Source organism: Lactuca sativa, chromosome 4, assembly GCF_002870075.4.
Source record: "Lactuca sativa cultivar Salinas chromosome 4, Lsat_Salinas_v11, whole genome shotgun sequence".
NCBI classification, from domain to species: Eukaryota; Viridiplantae; Streptophyta; class Magnoliopsida; order Asterales; family Asteraceae; genus Lactuca; species Lactuca sativa.
In genome coordinates, this window is record NC_056626.2 from 115,218,754 (window position 1) to 115,235,386 (window position 16,633).

At 35.3% G+C, this 16,633-nt stretch overlaps 2 protein-coding genes and 1 long non-coding RNA gene across 3 annotated transcripts; 2 read left to right on the top strand and 1 right to left on the bottom strand.

Moving 5' to 3' along the window:
- The first annotated feature begins 5,857 nt into the window (after positions 1-5,857).
- On the top strand, positions 5,858-8,361 carry LOC111899696 (dirigent protein 22). Its single transcript, XM_023895553.3, has one exon. It carries the CDS (start codon positions 7,693-7,695, stop codon positions 8,272-8,274), a length of 582 nt encoding a protein of 193 aa, XP_023751321.1. The 5' UTR covers positions 5,858-7,692; the 3' UTR covers positions 8,275-8,361.
- Positions 8,362-8,621: 260 nt separating this feature from the next.
- On the bottom strand, positions 8,622-10,935 carry LOC111899694 (putative 12-oxophytodienoate reductase 11). The gene is made up of 5 exons (XM_023895552.2): positions 10,786-10,935; positions 10,489-10,629; positions 10,090-10,220; positions 9,654-9,830; positions 8,622-9,469 (listed from the first exon to the last, which is right to left on the bottom strand). The coding sequence occupies exons 1-5, from the start codon at positions 10,875-10,877 to the stop codon at positions 8,877-8,879; spliced, it is 1,134 nt and encodes a 377-aa protein (XP_023751320.1). The 5' UTR covers positions 10,878-10,935; the 3' UTR covers positions 8,622-8,876.
- Positions 9,292-10,050, top strand: LOC122197344 (uncharacterized). The gene is made up of 2 exons (XR_006190645.2): positions 9,292-9,431; positions 9,678-10,050. It is a non-coding gene; the product is annotated as an uncharacterized LOC122197344 (long non-coding RNA).
- Positions 10,936-16,633: the final 5,698 nt, after the last annotated feature.

Here is a 16,633-nt window from a genome sequence, read left to right on the forward strand (position 1 = left end):
CCGTTTTTGACGTTCTTTATATCCACGTGTAGGTGAAGACGTACTCTACAACTTTCGTTTAGACTCCGTCGGCTAATTTTGACTTTATTTTTAAAGTTATATTTTTAACAAGCCGGGACAGGATTGGTCTGTTTAAAATCTCATAACTTCTTCATACGAAGTCAGATTTGGGCGTTCTTTTTATTGATGTTCTTAGTTTAACATATTCTACGACTTTCGTTTAGATCACTAAGGCTAAATCTCGCTCTATCGTAAATTCAATATTCACGCTTCCCGGTATCGTGTCGGTTCTGTCGTGAAACTTCGACGGGTCATAACTTCTTCGTTATAACTCGGATTTCGGCGTTCCTTATATGCACGGAAACCTTGAGACATATTCTACAACTTTATGTAGAGATATCGGGATTATCTCACACTTTAATTTTGACGCTCATTTTTATTCTTTATTAATTATACATTTATAATTAAATAATAAACACATATAATTCACATAATACTCAAATATTTCATCTTTATTACTTCAAAAAGAGTTACAAGAGTTGACCTAGACTATTACATTGACAAAAATGCTTAGCCCTGAAACCCGGGCGTTACACTACGGCTCCTCAACATCACCAAAAGTTTCTGACCAGTGAGTACTACGTCTCCCCGTAGCATCACAACGCCCTCTGACTAGTGAATACTACGGCTCCCCGTAGCATCACAACACTCTTTGACTAGTGAATACTACGGCTCCCCGTAGCATCACAACACTCTCTGACTAGTGAATACTACGGCTCCCCGTAGCATCACAACACTCTCTAACTAGTGAATACTACGGCTCCCCGTAGCATCACAACACTCGCTCCCATTACCCCATAATCTAATTCTCATACCACACCACACTATATCCACTAGCTTATGCTCCGCGGACTATCATAGTTATCTACACACACATGCCCCAATTATGCATCATAAATCATAACGACAATCGTCATAATAAAATACCTCTTTCTTCAGAAAATCCACATTCTTAAATAATCCTTCCTGATGACAACTCCCAAGGCTCCCACTGGAACCATAGATACTTGATACACCACAAGTCGTCTCCACTCAAGATTCTCGAATAACTCTGAAATCAAGATATCATACCTGGATACCTCGGAACACCCCAACAGAACATCACAAGATCCTACCACAACCACTGATCTCCTGCCCCAAGCATCATATAGATACAATAATACATTTCTTCTGAACCCCATAATTAGATCTTCATTTTCATTTTTTTTTTCAATACGCAACTTCAGTGTATCCAAATACTCAATTGGAACACGAGAAAACGCTAACGCTACGGAATACGCTGATAATTCTCCGAAACCCTTTTTCCTTCCGCTCAAAATCCAAGCAAGAATACGCATACCGACCCGGAAGTTGGCTGCTCAATCATTCTCTACCTACTTGCAATGACCCTGACCACTACCAGGTTCCTGACCAATGACCACCTGCCGTGGAGACATTCATCCTTCTCAAACAAGTACTTCCTGTATTAGCTCTCTCTGACCCTTTCCTTGATCACCAATAACTCTGGCCTCATGAATTCTTACCGCAGATCTCTATACCCCACTTATAACCGCTCTTGACAAATCCATTCTTTCTTCCATATGGTACCCGGTTCTCCCCCACTCAGGGTTCGAACCATCACCAATTGGCACACAACCATCCCACAAACTATTTTCACCAGCAAAATCGCACTTGCCCTTGGAAAGTGCTACGCAACGCCCGATAATCCCCTTTAAGGAAATCAATCGATCTCATATACTCTGAACCTCATATGAAATCCTTAAGAACTTCTCGTCACGACTGCCTCTAGTCGTTCCCAGTCTCGTACCAATCCAATACCAAACAAATCAATTGTCCAATAACATCACTGACTCATAGACTGAACCATGAAATCATCATACTCCCCCACCTCGACTCATCAACCAACATTCCAACACATGGATCATCCCAAGAACAGGGACCCACTCCCATATTCAATACCCCACATAGATAGGAAAACCACTGCACTGATAAACTCGACTGGACTCCCCACTGATACCACTACAATACGCCCTACTATACTCAAATAGGTGTAACGTGGTCCTCGACTATCTCCGTCCCAACTGACTATTTGCTCATGATAAATCACTGCCTCGCGGCACACATGCTACCTGATACTCTGGTGGAAAATCATCATCAATGACCACTTGCAGGGTTTACCCCCAAACCCAAAACTTAAACATCATGCCTCTCATGTTTCGCACACAAACATAAATAGCACCACCCAGGTCATAGAAGGTGACATCTCCTCTATCTACTGATTGCTCAACTCAGACCGAAATTCTCCCCTCCCTATGACTCCTTACCAAAATACTCTAAAAGGCTCTTGACCTCCCTCTCAAGGGACGCCTCTTCGAACTCAATCATGGCCCACAGGCCTAAAACCCATAGCGTCCAATCTCTACCTCATCAATCATGACCGGATAACCGGAGCACCACAAGCATCATCCACTACGAACCATGGTACTCATCCCATGACATCTCTTCTCAATATGCTCCGGTGTATGGTACCCAAACTATAGCATCACTCCTCCATCTGTTCCGATGTATGGTACTCGAACCATAACATCACTCCTCCATCCGCTTCGATGTATGATACTCGAACCATAACATCACTCCTCAATCCGCTCCGATGTATGGTACTCGAACCATAACATCACTCCTCAATCCGCTCATTAGAACCTTCAGAATAGTCCCTGTATCAAGTATGGGTCCTCTGCTTTCAGTAGTACGGGCCCATACTACCTGCCACATCTACCCATACTTTCCACATGGACTATCCCGGAGCTCCTAAGTAGCTGCTCGACCTTCTCGTTCACCAATCCCGTCGCGTGTGCTCGCTCCCCCAGCGAAATTCTCTACTCTGCCAGTGCACTCATCTAGCTAAGGTTACTCCCTAGGCTCTTCCTAGATTCCCACACTTCTCTACCATCAGCTGCTGAAGAACTCCTAATGATGCCAGCCATCTACCTCCTGAATATCGTCATATTCACTTAGTAGCTGAATCCCATCATTGAGAGCTCCACAAGCACAAAGCAAGCAGCATTCGGGCATTGAAGCGTCCCCTTCAGCACGAAAAACCTCCTTAGGTTATTACTCACTCGCTTTCCTCATACGTGATGGATATCACTGAACTCTAACAACTCCGTCCCATGTGGGCATCTGGCTACCCTCTCGGCAAGCTCCTCATATGCTCATATAGATACCTCTTCCATATTACTCCCCTACTCGAATCCCCAAAAAATTCCTGCTGGACACTCTCGCTCAGCGCATACTCGAAAGCACATCACATATAACAACAACCCTAGGCTAAGGCATCACAAATCAGGCCACTCTAGTCCTAAAATATGAATTGCCTAGCTTGTCTCTAGCATGCATAATATCTCATAAAATGTATCACAAATATCTCATAACACGAAATAAGGGTGTTTTGGGAAATCACTGTTCGGGCTCTGGCTGATTGTACACACTGCTCTTTTTGCTTTCTCCTTGAAACTCTTATTCGCTTTATAAAAACACATTTCTTTTTGAAAAATTGTCTTAATTTCTCAGTTTGAGTCCAGATTTACCCGAAGGTGCATCCGAATCCCTCAAACCAAGGCTCTGATACCAACTTGTAACACCGTAAATTTCAAAACAAATTTTCAATTAAAAATAATCGTTTAATTCTTAAAAACACTTTTCTTAACATCCCATTCATAATCGAATTACAAAACATGACTCCATTTTCACTTGCATAATAAACCAGGATCCTCAAAACATGACTCTTTATCTGGTGTGTACAATCGAGTCGGTGTCGTCCCGTGATCCTGAGAGAAACCTGAAACACATAACACAAAACACTATAAGCACGAAGCTTAGTGAGTTCCCCAAAATACCACACATAACACATATTAGCCACTCGAGGCTATAACTCTGTGGGTCCGTGGACCCTAGTCTGTGAACCTTCCGGTTCTAACTCTGTAAACATGCACATCATAAATCACATAGAAATAATGCAGTACAACACATAACATACATAGCATACAAATACTCTGTCACATAACTCTGGTTACCTACTCAAGGTAAAGTATAGTGAGAAGACTCACCTGGCAATCAGAAAGCAATTATCTGCACATGCGAACCTCGGACTCGCCACTGCCTAACACATAAGGCAAATATCTCTAATTAATACTCTAAGTCCCAACTCTAATTAACCGGCAATTACTCTTTCCCTCTCTAGTCAGGTAATGGGTAAAAGACCATTTTACCCCTCCCTGACCTCTATTACCTCTATTGACCAAAACTCCCACAGTCAACATAAGACAACTCAAGTCAACGGTCAACACTGACCAGACTCGGCGAGTCCATGCGGGTTCTCTAAATCCTTTTAAAACCTCTTAGACACGACGAGTTCCCTCTCCACTCGTCGAGTTACTTGGCAACGAATCGCGGGGCAACCCCGACTCGACTCGTCGAGTCTGCCTATGGACTCAGCGAGTTGCTCCCATGACAACCCTCATATGACCTTCTGAGGTCAGATCTGCTTCACCAAACCATAGATCTAACTCCCTCAAAGCCAATAACCACGAAAAGGTCGAACCTTGGGCACTCATGCAAGGTTCTACAAGCTCATTTGGGTGAAACCCTTCATTACATAACAACCCTAGCTCAAAACTCCAAATAGAATGCATAAAGCAGAAAGGAAGGGACTCTCTGGACCTCTTTGGGTCCAGATCTATGGCTTCACACTCAATGGAACACTATACTCTACAAATCAAGCCATAAAAGAAGCTAGAAAACCCTAAAATCACCAATCTTACCCAAAACAGAAAATGGAGAACGATTTGATACCTCTATGGTGAAGATGCAAGCTCAGGAGCTCTGAATCGACACCCCCCTTGACCTCCCTTTGCTGGAAATGACTACTCCATTGCACAACCACCTCAAGAATACTCCAAAATGGCTCTTCTTCACTCTCTCAGCTCTTTGGTTCGATAGGAGTCTCTCAAATTCACTTTGACACTATTTCTTTACACTTCTACTTCACTTACAGTTACACATATTAAATATATTTACTTATACTTTTTGCACAACACACATGTAATAATACATATATGATATATTTACTCATTTAAACTATATTTTTTTTCACAACTACATATTTTATATATTATGCATTACATATTACATATATTTAATAAACATATATAAAACATAAATGCAGTACCTATATTTAATATACATATATAAAACACATACACACACACACACACACACATATATATATATATATATATATATATATATATATATATATATATATATATATATATATATATATATATATATATGTATCCGGTTTTTCCGGTTTTTGGGACCGGTCCGACCGGTTGGACCAGTTGAACCATCGAACCGGTAAGACGGCCGGTTCGATGTCCGGTGCGGTTTTCAAAACCTTGCTAATCCAGGCATTGGCATTGACCACGGAGTAACATAAAAACCATTGACCAGATATTAACCGGGATGTAAAAATAATTTGACTAAAGGTTAAAGTTAATAAAACCCACAAACATAAAAGTCCAAGGGCTAAAGTGAAAAATGGGCTACTGTTCATAAAGGGGTTTAAAGTTTATATGTATATATAATAACAGAGAATATCACGATTAATCACGAGATGAAATTTTGCAGCATATACGTCCAAAAGTCTCGAGTTCTACGCTCCCCATTATTTCTCCAACCGCCTTTATCCCGTACCGGGTTCCTTGCTTCCGGTTTACAAAAACCACCGGTCTATTTCCACCTATAAATAACCCCAAGTCTTCATCAATCTTATCCACAACACCTAACTAATCGCACAACAACAAACATAGTCAGATCAAATTGGAAGTTTCAGAAACAAAATTTTTCTCAAGATGAGTTACTTGAACCGAGTCTGGATGACCGCCGGTGTCGCTGTCGTTAACGGCCACACGGATCAAGGCCACAAACTGAAGTCAGGCATGAAATCCTTCCAGCAAGGTAAGAAGGCGTTTGGTTCCTCCATCGGCGCTGACCACACGGAGCTTCGTCCATTTTCCAGCGTTTTAGTTTCCGACGTAGGAGGAATCTTCGCCGGAGATGAGACGAGGAAGCAGGCGGATGATTCTCTCCGACAGGTTATGTACATGAGCTGCTGGGGACCGAGCTAAAACGATAAACCGGAGTTTGTGTCGGATTGGAGATCTGGGAGTTTTTTTCGGTGGCGGAGGAATCGACCATGTGAGTTGACTCGGGGTTATGAATGGGTTAAAAATGACAATACCTTGAAAGATGAGGGCATCGAACTGTAACCTCATGAAAGTTGTGCAACTATGTAGATATTTTTTTTGAACAACACGAAAAGAAGTAGAGAACTATTAATAATAAACTTTTTGGCGATATATATTTTGTTTATAGTTGAAATTAAGAAAGCCATATATATTTACTATATCAGACAAGTTTTGGACTTGAGAAAATCATGAAGAAATTAAAATAACTCTGCAAAATAAAACATAAAATAGACTTTTGGAATGCTTGTCATCAAATATAAAGTTGCTTAATGATTTGATTGGGACTTGAACTATTAGATAATCACTTGTCATCAAATATAAAGTTGCTTAATGATTTGATTGGGACTTGAACCATTAGATATCAATCAATTCTAGGTTTTAGATTTGATAAATGATAAGTTGTCACAATTTTTGACATTTAGGTAAGTGATTCTAAGATATTCTGTTTATAAATTATGTTTATAGTGTTTTAAGCTTTTTTGCAAGATACCAATTTGGGAGTTTTTTACATTACCATTTTACTCCTATTTGGATTTTTTGGTGTGCTGCTGTCTTGGTGACTCTGCTTTGAAGATTTCATTCTATTTCTCGATCGGTTAGTCGGGCTTTGTTTCCTTTTGTTTGTTCTCTTGTGTTGTTTGTTGTACTCTTTTTCCAGCTTCCCACTGGAGTTATGTCATTATGTGTTTAATATTATATTTGCTGTTCAAAAAGACAAAATTAATTTGAATTTTGGATATTGGTTTTGTAATGAAGCTTGGTAGAATTCTAAGGACCTTTTTATTCGTGACTGATTGCAAGATCCAATATTTTATAGTGCAACTTAAATACCTAATTACTTCTCTTGCCCCATAGTGATCTTTATTTGATAATGGTTTAACTTCTTCAATAATGGTGCATAAGTCATTAAGTTGACTTTTCTTTTTTCTCTTTTTAAACAGCTATTTACATATTTAGGTACGTGTTTGTTCATTGGTAAAATAATAAAGACTCTTGTGAAGGTTTATCTATGATTAACATTTGATCGAATGACGAATACATCAAAATAATGTTTAAATCGTTACAATATAATGTTTAAATCGCTACATACCTGATCAATAATAAAAGAACATTTTTTTATTAATTTGTGTCAAATTGATTATAAAGTTATTAGTATGCTGGAATTGGACATTCAACTTTTCGAATCTTATTAGTGTTGTAGTTGATCAACTACTTCAATGTCATATCTACCTTTTTACACAAGTCCAACCAACCCACATGTTATCATCGTCTTTCCCATTTTAAGAACCAAAAAAAATACACCCATAAACACATAAACACAAATATGGGGAAATTCCACATCCAAATACCACTATGCTCAATTGTACTCTTGTCTTTCTCTTTTGTGCATTGCATCAATCAAGACCCTATAGCCGTACAAGATTGGTTCAAAGGTCTAGACACCATGCAAGAAAAGGTGACCAAACTTCACTTTTACTTCCATGACATAGTCAGTGGCAACAACCCAACCGCTATGAGGGTGGCTAAGCCGACCGGCTACACTGGCTTAGTCAACACTCTTACAGGGTTTGGCAGTGTGGTCATGGCTGACGACATGCTTACCTCTGGACCCGAACCCAACTCAACTGTTGTAGGTCGGGCCCAGGGGATCTATGCATCGGCCTCGATGGAAGATATTGGGTTTCTTATGACTATGAACTTTGCTTTTAGTGATGGGGATTTTAATGGCAGCTCTCTTAGCCTTTTGGGACGGAACCCAGTGTTGCATGAGTATCGTGAGATGCCGATTGTTGGTGGTTCCGGCGTTTTTAGGATGGCACGGGGAATAGCGACTGCAAAAACGTATAAATTTAATTTGTTAGGTGATGCGGTTGTTGAATATAACGTTATTGTGGTTCATTATTGAGTTGAGATTGATATTGGCTTTGTTATATGTATGTAATGTGCAACTACAATATGAACATTTGTTTAGATAATATTTTTTGCATTACAATCCGCGATCAAAGTCTGTTGCAAGTTGCAACATGGCATATAATGGTTTATGGATCTCAACATGAGAACAGTCAAACTACACTCCTTTTTTATCCTGACTTATTTTTTCCTTAGTAATTAAATCTTTCTATTGACAAATTTTTAATTCTCATTCTCTCGTTCTCTCCCAATGATCAATTACTACTAACACCTAACTACGGTTTATCCCATTCTATTTGGAGTATTCCCTTTTCCATCAAAGTCCTAATTATTTCAATAAAATAAAATAAATTCCACCAACTTTAATTAATCAAACTTAAATCCCCATAAAAAATGGCAATTACTACAGCAAATTTACCAATTTTCAATCATAATAATTAAGATTGAAGCACTAAAATAACAACATACTTTAAAACATATTATCTCTCATTTTTTTTTTCTCTCTCCATAAAGTTCTAAGTTTATACCGATGATCTAGCAAATTTATTACAGAATCTTGCATTTTTCGTGCCTTTCTCATCAGTAACTCGAACGGGCTTAAACCTTAGTCTCCAGAAACGGGTAATCGGTATACCCAATAACAGGATCCGAAGTATAAAATGTCTCCCTATTATACTTATTAAGCGGAGCCTTGAGCTCAAACCGTTTCGGCAGATCCGGATTCGCCAAAAACAAACGACCATAAGCAACAAGATCAGTCCGATTCTCCGCCACCGCCGTATTCCCGTCTTCCATCTCATACCCGCCGGCCGAAATAAACGTCCCCTTGAACGCTTTTCTCATCGGGACAAGACTATGCTGACTTTCGATGGTTTTTCCTTCCGCTTTCCACCTTGGTTCCACCATATGACAATAGTTAATCCCATATTTATTCAGAGATTCCGCCATGTAAAGACCTAAAGCTTCCGGATTCGATTCACTTGCGTCCATGAACTCTGCGAACGGGGATAATCGGATCCCGACTCGGTCCGGTCCGATCTCGTTGACGATCGCCTCGACGATTTCTAGAGCGAATCGGCAACGGTTTTGTAAGGAGCCGCCGTATTGGTCAGTCCGGTCGTTTAATTGGTCTTTCATGAATTGCTCGATTAGGTAACCATGAGCACCGGAGATCTCAACTCCATCAAAACCTATATATGTTTTATAAAAATAAGATATGATCTCAACACTTGTTTATGCAGAACAACGTGGTTTTTTTTTCCCTAAATCCATATTCAACACTTTCTCAAATTATTATAAGTTTTAAACTTCTTTCAGTTAACCATTAATCTCCTTTTTTTGTGTGTGTTATCTCATAGAATCGATGATTCTTACCAGCTTCAATTGCATTTCTTGCAGCAAGTCTGAAATCATTAACAACAAGCGGAATCTCCTCTGTAGTTAGCTTCCTTGGAGATGAAAATCGTGCAACACCAATGCCATTGCTTCGTGGTTGAGGAAATAGTTTTTTATCTGTGGAAGATATTGGGGCTTGCCCATTTGGCTGTAAATCTGCTCAATAGATGAAGAATTTAAAAGGTTGGTTAAAAGCATGTCGACTTAAAAGACAACTTAGTAACCATTGCAAGAATTAGCCACTTACTTTTCTTTTTATACCAATAGGGGCAATGTACTTTTTATACCTAGTATTTTGAAAATGTTCTGTTACAATGTTGTAAACAGAAGAAAAAAAAAAGTAGTATGCTATAACAAATTAATCAGTTAAGTTAAAGTATGTTTCTATTTCAAAGGGAGATGATGAATAGTATACCCGTATTTGAAACCCTTCCACAATGCCAAATTTGACAGAAAAAGATTCCTCCTTTTGCATGAACAGCATCCACGATTGGTTTCCATGCCTCCACTTGTTCCTTTGTCCATATACCAGGTGCTTCTGCATACCTTAAACAACAACAAACACGTTTATCAACAAAACTATTTCCTCCATCATCAACAATCAATTTTTTATCGAGCACATATTGTTTGTCTATTAGTCAAATGTCTTGAATATACTCTCCAATAATGACAAAATAAGGAAACATTCTAAAGCAAAACCAATAGGCATAATAAGTAATAATGATGACATCATGGACAAACATGTAATTTATAAGTTTGAAGCTTGTCAAGAAAGTAATAATCATTTTCATGGTCTTATTTGTTATATACGTACCCTTGGGCAGTGTCGGAAATTCCGGTGGATTCTGAAATAAGAAGGCCTCCTTTTGTTGTTCTTTGTGAATAATATAAGATTGCATGTGGCTGAGGGACATTCCCATAGGATCTTTGCCTTGTTAGAGGTGCCAATACAACTCTGTGACATACACAAATAAATAATGGATTCAGCCTAAAAAAGAACATAAATAGCACAAACTCTAAGGGAAAATCAATATAAATGAAACCCAGTTCATAAACTATAAAAAAGCAAGCATCCGAAGAAAGAAAGGCAAATGAGAGAAGAGAAAAGCACCTGTGAGAAAGCTCAAATTTACTCATTTTGTAGGGGGTGAGAAGAGGGATCTTCCCTTCGTCCACTTGTTTTTGTCCTTCTTTATTGGCCATGATTTAAATAAAGATCGATTTAAAAGATTGTTATATCAGAAGTTGGAATGAAGTGGGCTCTTTATAGGTGCCGAATGTAGTGAAGTTCAGGAGAGACGGATAAATATTATAACTTTGACCCCTGAGCTTTCAGTTTTTTTCCATAAAACACATTGATGTTTTGTATATTAAACAAAGAGACTGAATAAGTGGGAGTTGGTATATTTTGTATTGAGTAAGTCGCCAACAAATCAACAAATAGCAATAGTGAATTTATCAGTACAAAAGACCTATAAACTTAATTACTACTATTTTCACATGTTATTTAGATATATATGGAAAAACCCTTTTGTCATGAGGTACATCATCTTTTTTAATCTGAAAACATTCTGATTTATATCTTTTTATTTTGGTAGTAAGACTGCTTGAGAGGCACTCCAATGGTAATGCTTACTCTCTTTTATAAATTTATTACATTTTATATATTTGATCAATATTCAAAAAATCATATGCAATTTAACAAAATTAAAAGGTAGATTTTCAGAAAAACCATTAGATAACTATTTTTTTTAAAAGTCGTTCATGTTTATTGACGTTTTTAGAAAAAACATTCATAATAAAAACATTTAAAAAAAAAAGTAAATTATTGACGGTTTGAAATCGTGTAGCATGTTTTTACAAGCTTACATGTAAATATAACTAACCTCAATTATGTTGGTGATCAAGACTCAACTTGGCTTCGTTATGTAAATATAAATAAAAATAAAAGGATCAATTAAATTCGTGAGCTTAGAGGCCTAGTGTTCCAATACTCGATCTTGACTCCATTGAGAAATGCATATTACAGAAAATGACTTTTATTTATGACATGCACAAGGAGTTAAAGATCCTGCACCAAAAGAATTTTTGAAAATGAAGTCAAAACTAATATTTTTGCTTATGTTTAATCTAGTAGTGTTGATGTTGCTGACGATTGTTTGCTTTGTTTCGCTTTTAAGTAAAAATTATAACAAACTTAGGTCATAAAAAACAAACCTAATGACATTGGTTCTTAAATCTTGTGTTTTTCAGGTTTGTCCATAGATGCCTAGATTTGTCCATGTAAGCTTATCAAAAATGTTAACAAATTTCATCCAGTCAAAATTTTGTTTTTCTTTTTAAAGTTTGTAATATGAATATTTTTTCAGAAAAAAAAAATTATAAATACAAATTATTTTTTTAAAAACGAAAATAATAAATAAATAGCTTTTCAGATAACATAAAATATAATAACTTTTATACAACATGCTCAATTAGAATGAGATTTTGGGATTTTATATATTGTTATAAATAATTAGGTGTGTACATGATTTCTTATATTAATAATAAAAATGAGTAGTGAAAATGGCTTATAGCCTAGCTTGACGAAAAAGTATCATTCGGCCAAATATTAAAAGTTCAAGTTTGTTGAATACAAAAGGTATAGATTTATGACCATGATAGTGTTGTTAGCAGTTTTAAAAAGTTCTAAAAAGTGAGTGTTGATATGAAGGGTGTGTTCGGCAAAATTAGCTGGTAGCTGGTGGCTTGTAGCGGGTAGCGGGTAACTTATAATTTGTAGCGTTTTGTAAAACACTACATGTAGCATTTGGATTTGGAGCATTTTGTTTAAACTAAAAGTTAGAAGCTTGTAGTGCCGAATGGGGTTTTCTGTTCAAAACGAAGCGTTTTGTCAAACGCTAGAAACTATACGCTCTTAAACACTCTGTGCCGAAGACCCTCTAAATAACAAATTTATATTATATGTTCTTTCAGAAAATAGCTTTTGAAAAAAATGTGCCCTTATTTTTTTCTTATAATTTAAACTTAGTTAGTAAATAAGAGTTAATATTGATTTAAGTTGTTTTGAATTTAATATGCAAAATCAACGTATTTTTTATTAGTTCATGAAAACTTATATATGTACTGCACACGAGTCAACAATTGTTTTTTATGAGATGAAATCATTTATTTTAAAATTCAAACAAATACTCAAATTATAAATTATTAATTATAAGAAAAACTAAAATTGAATAGCATCAATGGGATTCCATTGCGCAAGTGATTACGTAATGACATTACTGAAATATTTGTTCTTTTCCTCATATTTCATGTAGTAGACTCTAAGTTCCAAAACTAACACTTTGGCCACTTGACTTTACAACCGGTCTTAAAATGATCGTATCTTTTTACTGACTGGTTACCAGTTGGAAGTCAGTATTATTAAGGTAGTAAATTTGTTAATGGCCGAACTAGAATCCGAGACATCCAATCTAAAATACAATACCTCTACCAAGTTTGTTAGTGACACATTGGTTTAAAATGATCATATTAACGAGCATGTTTTCCAATAATTTTTCAACGGAGTCGATAAATATTTCTTTCGTTCTAAATAAAATAGAAATATGTTTTTATTTTGAGCTTTTTTTTAGAAAATAAAAAAATTATATTTTATAAATTATCGGTTAGCCAATAACAAACATTTTAAAGTGAGAAGTGATTCGTACACAACAATTTTTTGTCATACACAACAATTTATACATTATAGTGTTGTATAATACAACATTTTAAAGCACAAATTGTTGTGTATAGAGAAAAATTGTTGTGTACGAATCACTCTCATCTCCAAAATATTTAAGATTAAAAAATATGCATGTATGAATACGGGTTCGATTATATTGATTTTCAAAACAAGTTATATATATATATATATATATATATATATATATATATATATATATATATATATATATATATATATATATATATATATTAAAACATTATTCTTTCTTATAAAAAAAACAAGAGCCTTGAGATTCTTCTTCTCTTCTTCAAAACCTCCTTCAGGGGCCTGAAAAGAACATTATCAGTGCGGTTTTGTTTAGAGTATAATATGATACCCCTCATCGCCACAACATTTTCCCTTTATTCTTGCTGATCGGATTCAAACAATTTTTTTATCAACATGATATATATAGTTATATTTTCTCATTATACGCATTCAAAAACATAGTCACCTCATGTTTGTAGTCTTTCTCACTATTTGTGTTAGTTGACATGTTGAAAGAGGGAAGTGTGAGAGAAAGAGAGAGAAAGATTTGGATGGTAACCTAATGGGAAGGAAGAATGGTTATAAAAGGGGGAGAAGAATGTATTTACATATGAAGATAGTTTTTGAAGCAATCCAAAGGTCATGTATTAAGTAAATATTTAACATAAATAAAAAATAATGTGTATAATAATTGCATATAATCAATGTGTTTAAACACCAAAACGTCTCATCCAAATTTTGGAAATCGTGTTTAATGATTATGCATATAATATTCCTTTCGTATATAAGCTTACAATTAGCATACACAAAGACTCACTTACCCCTAAAATTACACTGCTAAGAGAATCATCTGAACATATATATATCAATGACTACTTCAACCTTTTATAAAAGAACTGAGCTTGAGAGAGAAATACAATATGCTTTGGAGATGGATTATGAAAATATAAAAAATATGCAAGAGACATGTGACATAATAGATATAATCCTCCAATATAAATTAACAATACTTTCAGATGATGTCGCCTTTCTTAACTCTATAAGTAGAAATATTACACCACTCACGACTGTACCTTACTGAAGTAATCAAGATAACCATACAACAACAAACAATCTTGGAGAAGGTGTTCATGGTGCTTCACGGTAGAATGAGGTTTAACGTATCACTACTTAAGAAATGCATGTAGATATAAACTTTCAATATTCTCATGAAATCTAAATGTATATATTCGCTTGTTTATCCTAATTTATACATAACTATTTTTTGTTGTATTTTTCATTTCTTTCCGATAATCCAATAAGGATATATATCCATGAATATAAGAAGAAACATTATTCTTATTATAAATAAGGCAAAACCTCCTAAAACTATGTGTATTATTGAAACATCAATATAGTGTGATGTCAACACTCTTTTATATATATTTTTAAATATAAAATTTTAAATACAATGTAAGAGCGTTAACAATATTTATAATCTTTAACAAAAACCTATTTGCAAATTTGCTCATGTACAAATATTGTCTATAACATTTTTCAAATTAAACATCACTATTGTTATGAGTGATACTTTTATCTCTTATTTAACATCTTGACAACTATCTTGCATCTTAATTTTAAAAGATCTAGTATACTCAAGAATCATATTAAAATGATATTCTTATTTAACATACGATACTGATGGGTCACACTAACAACACTTGATATAATTGATTATTTATTGGAAATTGGTTTTAATAAATATTCAATAAACTCTTATAATTAAATTGAAAATTATTTATTTCTAGGAAATAATAATTTTCATTAGCAAGTAACATTATAAGCAAACCACAAAGAATAAGAGGAGCAGCTCAAGAACCATTACCTAGATACATATTTGTATAATACTCTAAATGTGGCTTACATTATTATAAGCCAAACCACAAAGAATAAGTTTTTCTTATTCCTCTGATAGCCGAGTTAGCAGAAAGCAAACTTCTAATGACAAAGCAAGTGAAAGGTACATGGAATTTGAAGTAGCTCAAGAACCTTTACCTGATGTAGTTATAGTTGGAATTAGATTTAACAAGGATTGTTAAAACTGAATAATAGCTATTCACAAACATAAATTGTTCGCATTAGTGGTAGAAATCATCTATGACTTGAGAAATGTGGAATCTCTCATTGATGAGCTTTTATTGATGGTTTCTAGCAAATCCATCAAATACCAATATGCTATGTTAGATCTCAAATCTGATTAATGACTTAGAGTCATGAACATGAGATGTAATCCATGTATGATAATCAAGTATGGTCTTGATTGAACTTTCTCTCTATAGCAAGGCTAGAAGGAGTAAATGATTCTTCTAGAAAGAATAGATTACATGGATAACGATACACATTTAAAGCATGACTTGTTATACAAGTTTTTTCTCACACTCATGTCATTGATTATGGTCTTTATCATACTCATGACATTGACTATGATCAAACCTTTTCCACAAGTAGCTATGATTAGATCAACAAGGATATTGTTTACTATAAACTCATATTCTCAATATGAAATATAGCAAGTAGATTTCAAGAAAGATAGCTTTTATTAATAGACATCTACTAGAATATATCTACATAGATTAACCTGTAGGTTTTCTTAATCCATGTTATCCTAACAAAATGTGTAAAGCTTGAGATCCACCTGTGGATATAAAGCAAAGATCTCAATGTTGCAATTATCATTTTCATGTAAAACCACAAGGTATGCTTTTATATCAAAATGAATGAAACATGTGTGTTTACTAAGAACTAGTGGGAGCATAGTGACATTCCTAATCTTGTATGAATAAGACATACTTAATCATAAGAAATTACATTCTGACCATGCCAGATCTTTTCATCTTGACTCAGAATGTGCTTCTAAAATGAAAGACTTAGAAGAACAAGACACATTCTTGGAATGTAAAATCAATGGAGATATATAAAATGAATGTTAAAAGTTATATATCTTTATGCATATATTGACAATATCTTGAAATAGATCAAGATAGAAGATTCCTTTGGAGGAACCTTAGCATTGTCAGCATTGTCACATGGCATTGATTTTGTGCCAGTCTCAAAAGGAACCTAACTCATAGGTTTGAACTAGATGAAATGATTTATGTTCGATTTGCTTGACAAATTAATCCATCTATTATGCCATATTATGCATAAGACTTGGTATATGATCATATTA

Coding starts and splice junctions, on each gene's coding strand:
- LOC111899696 (XM_023895553.3), top strand. CDS start 7,693: ATGGGGAAATTCCACATCCAAATACCACTATGCTCAATTGTACTCTTG.
- LOC111899694 (XM_023895552.2), bottom strand. CDS start 10,877: ATGGCCAATAAAGAAGGACAAAAACAAGTGGACGAAGGGAAGATCCCT. Junction 9,831..10,089: donor TGGAAGGGTTTCAAATACGG/GTATACTATTCA, acceptor TCTATTGAGCAG/ATTTACAGCCAAATGGGCAA. Junction 9,470..9,653: donor AAGAAATGCAATTGAAGCTG/GTAAGAATCATC, acceptor AAACATATATAG/GTTTTGATGGAGTTGAGATC.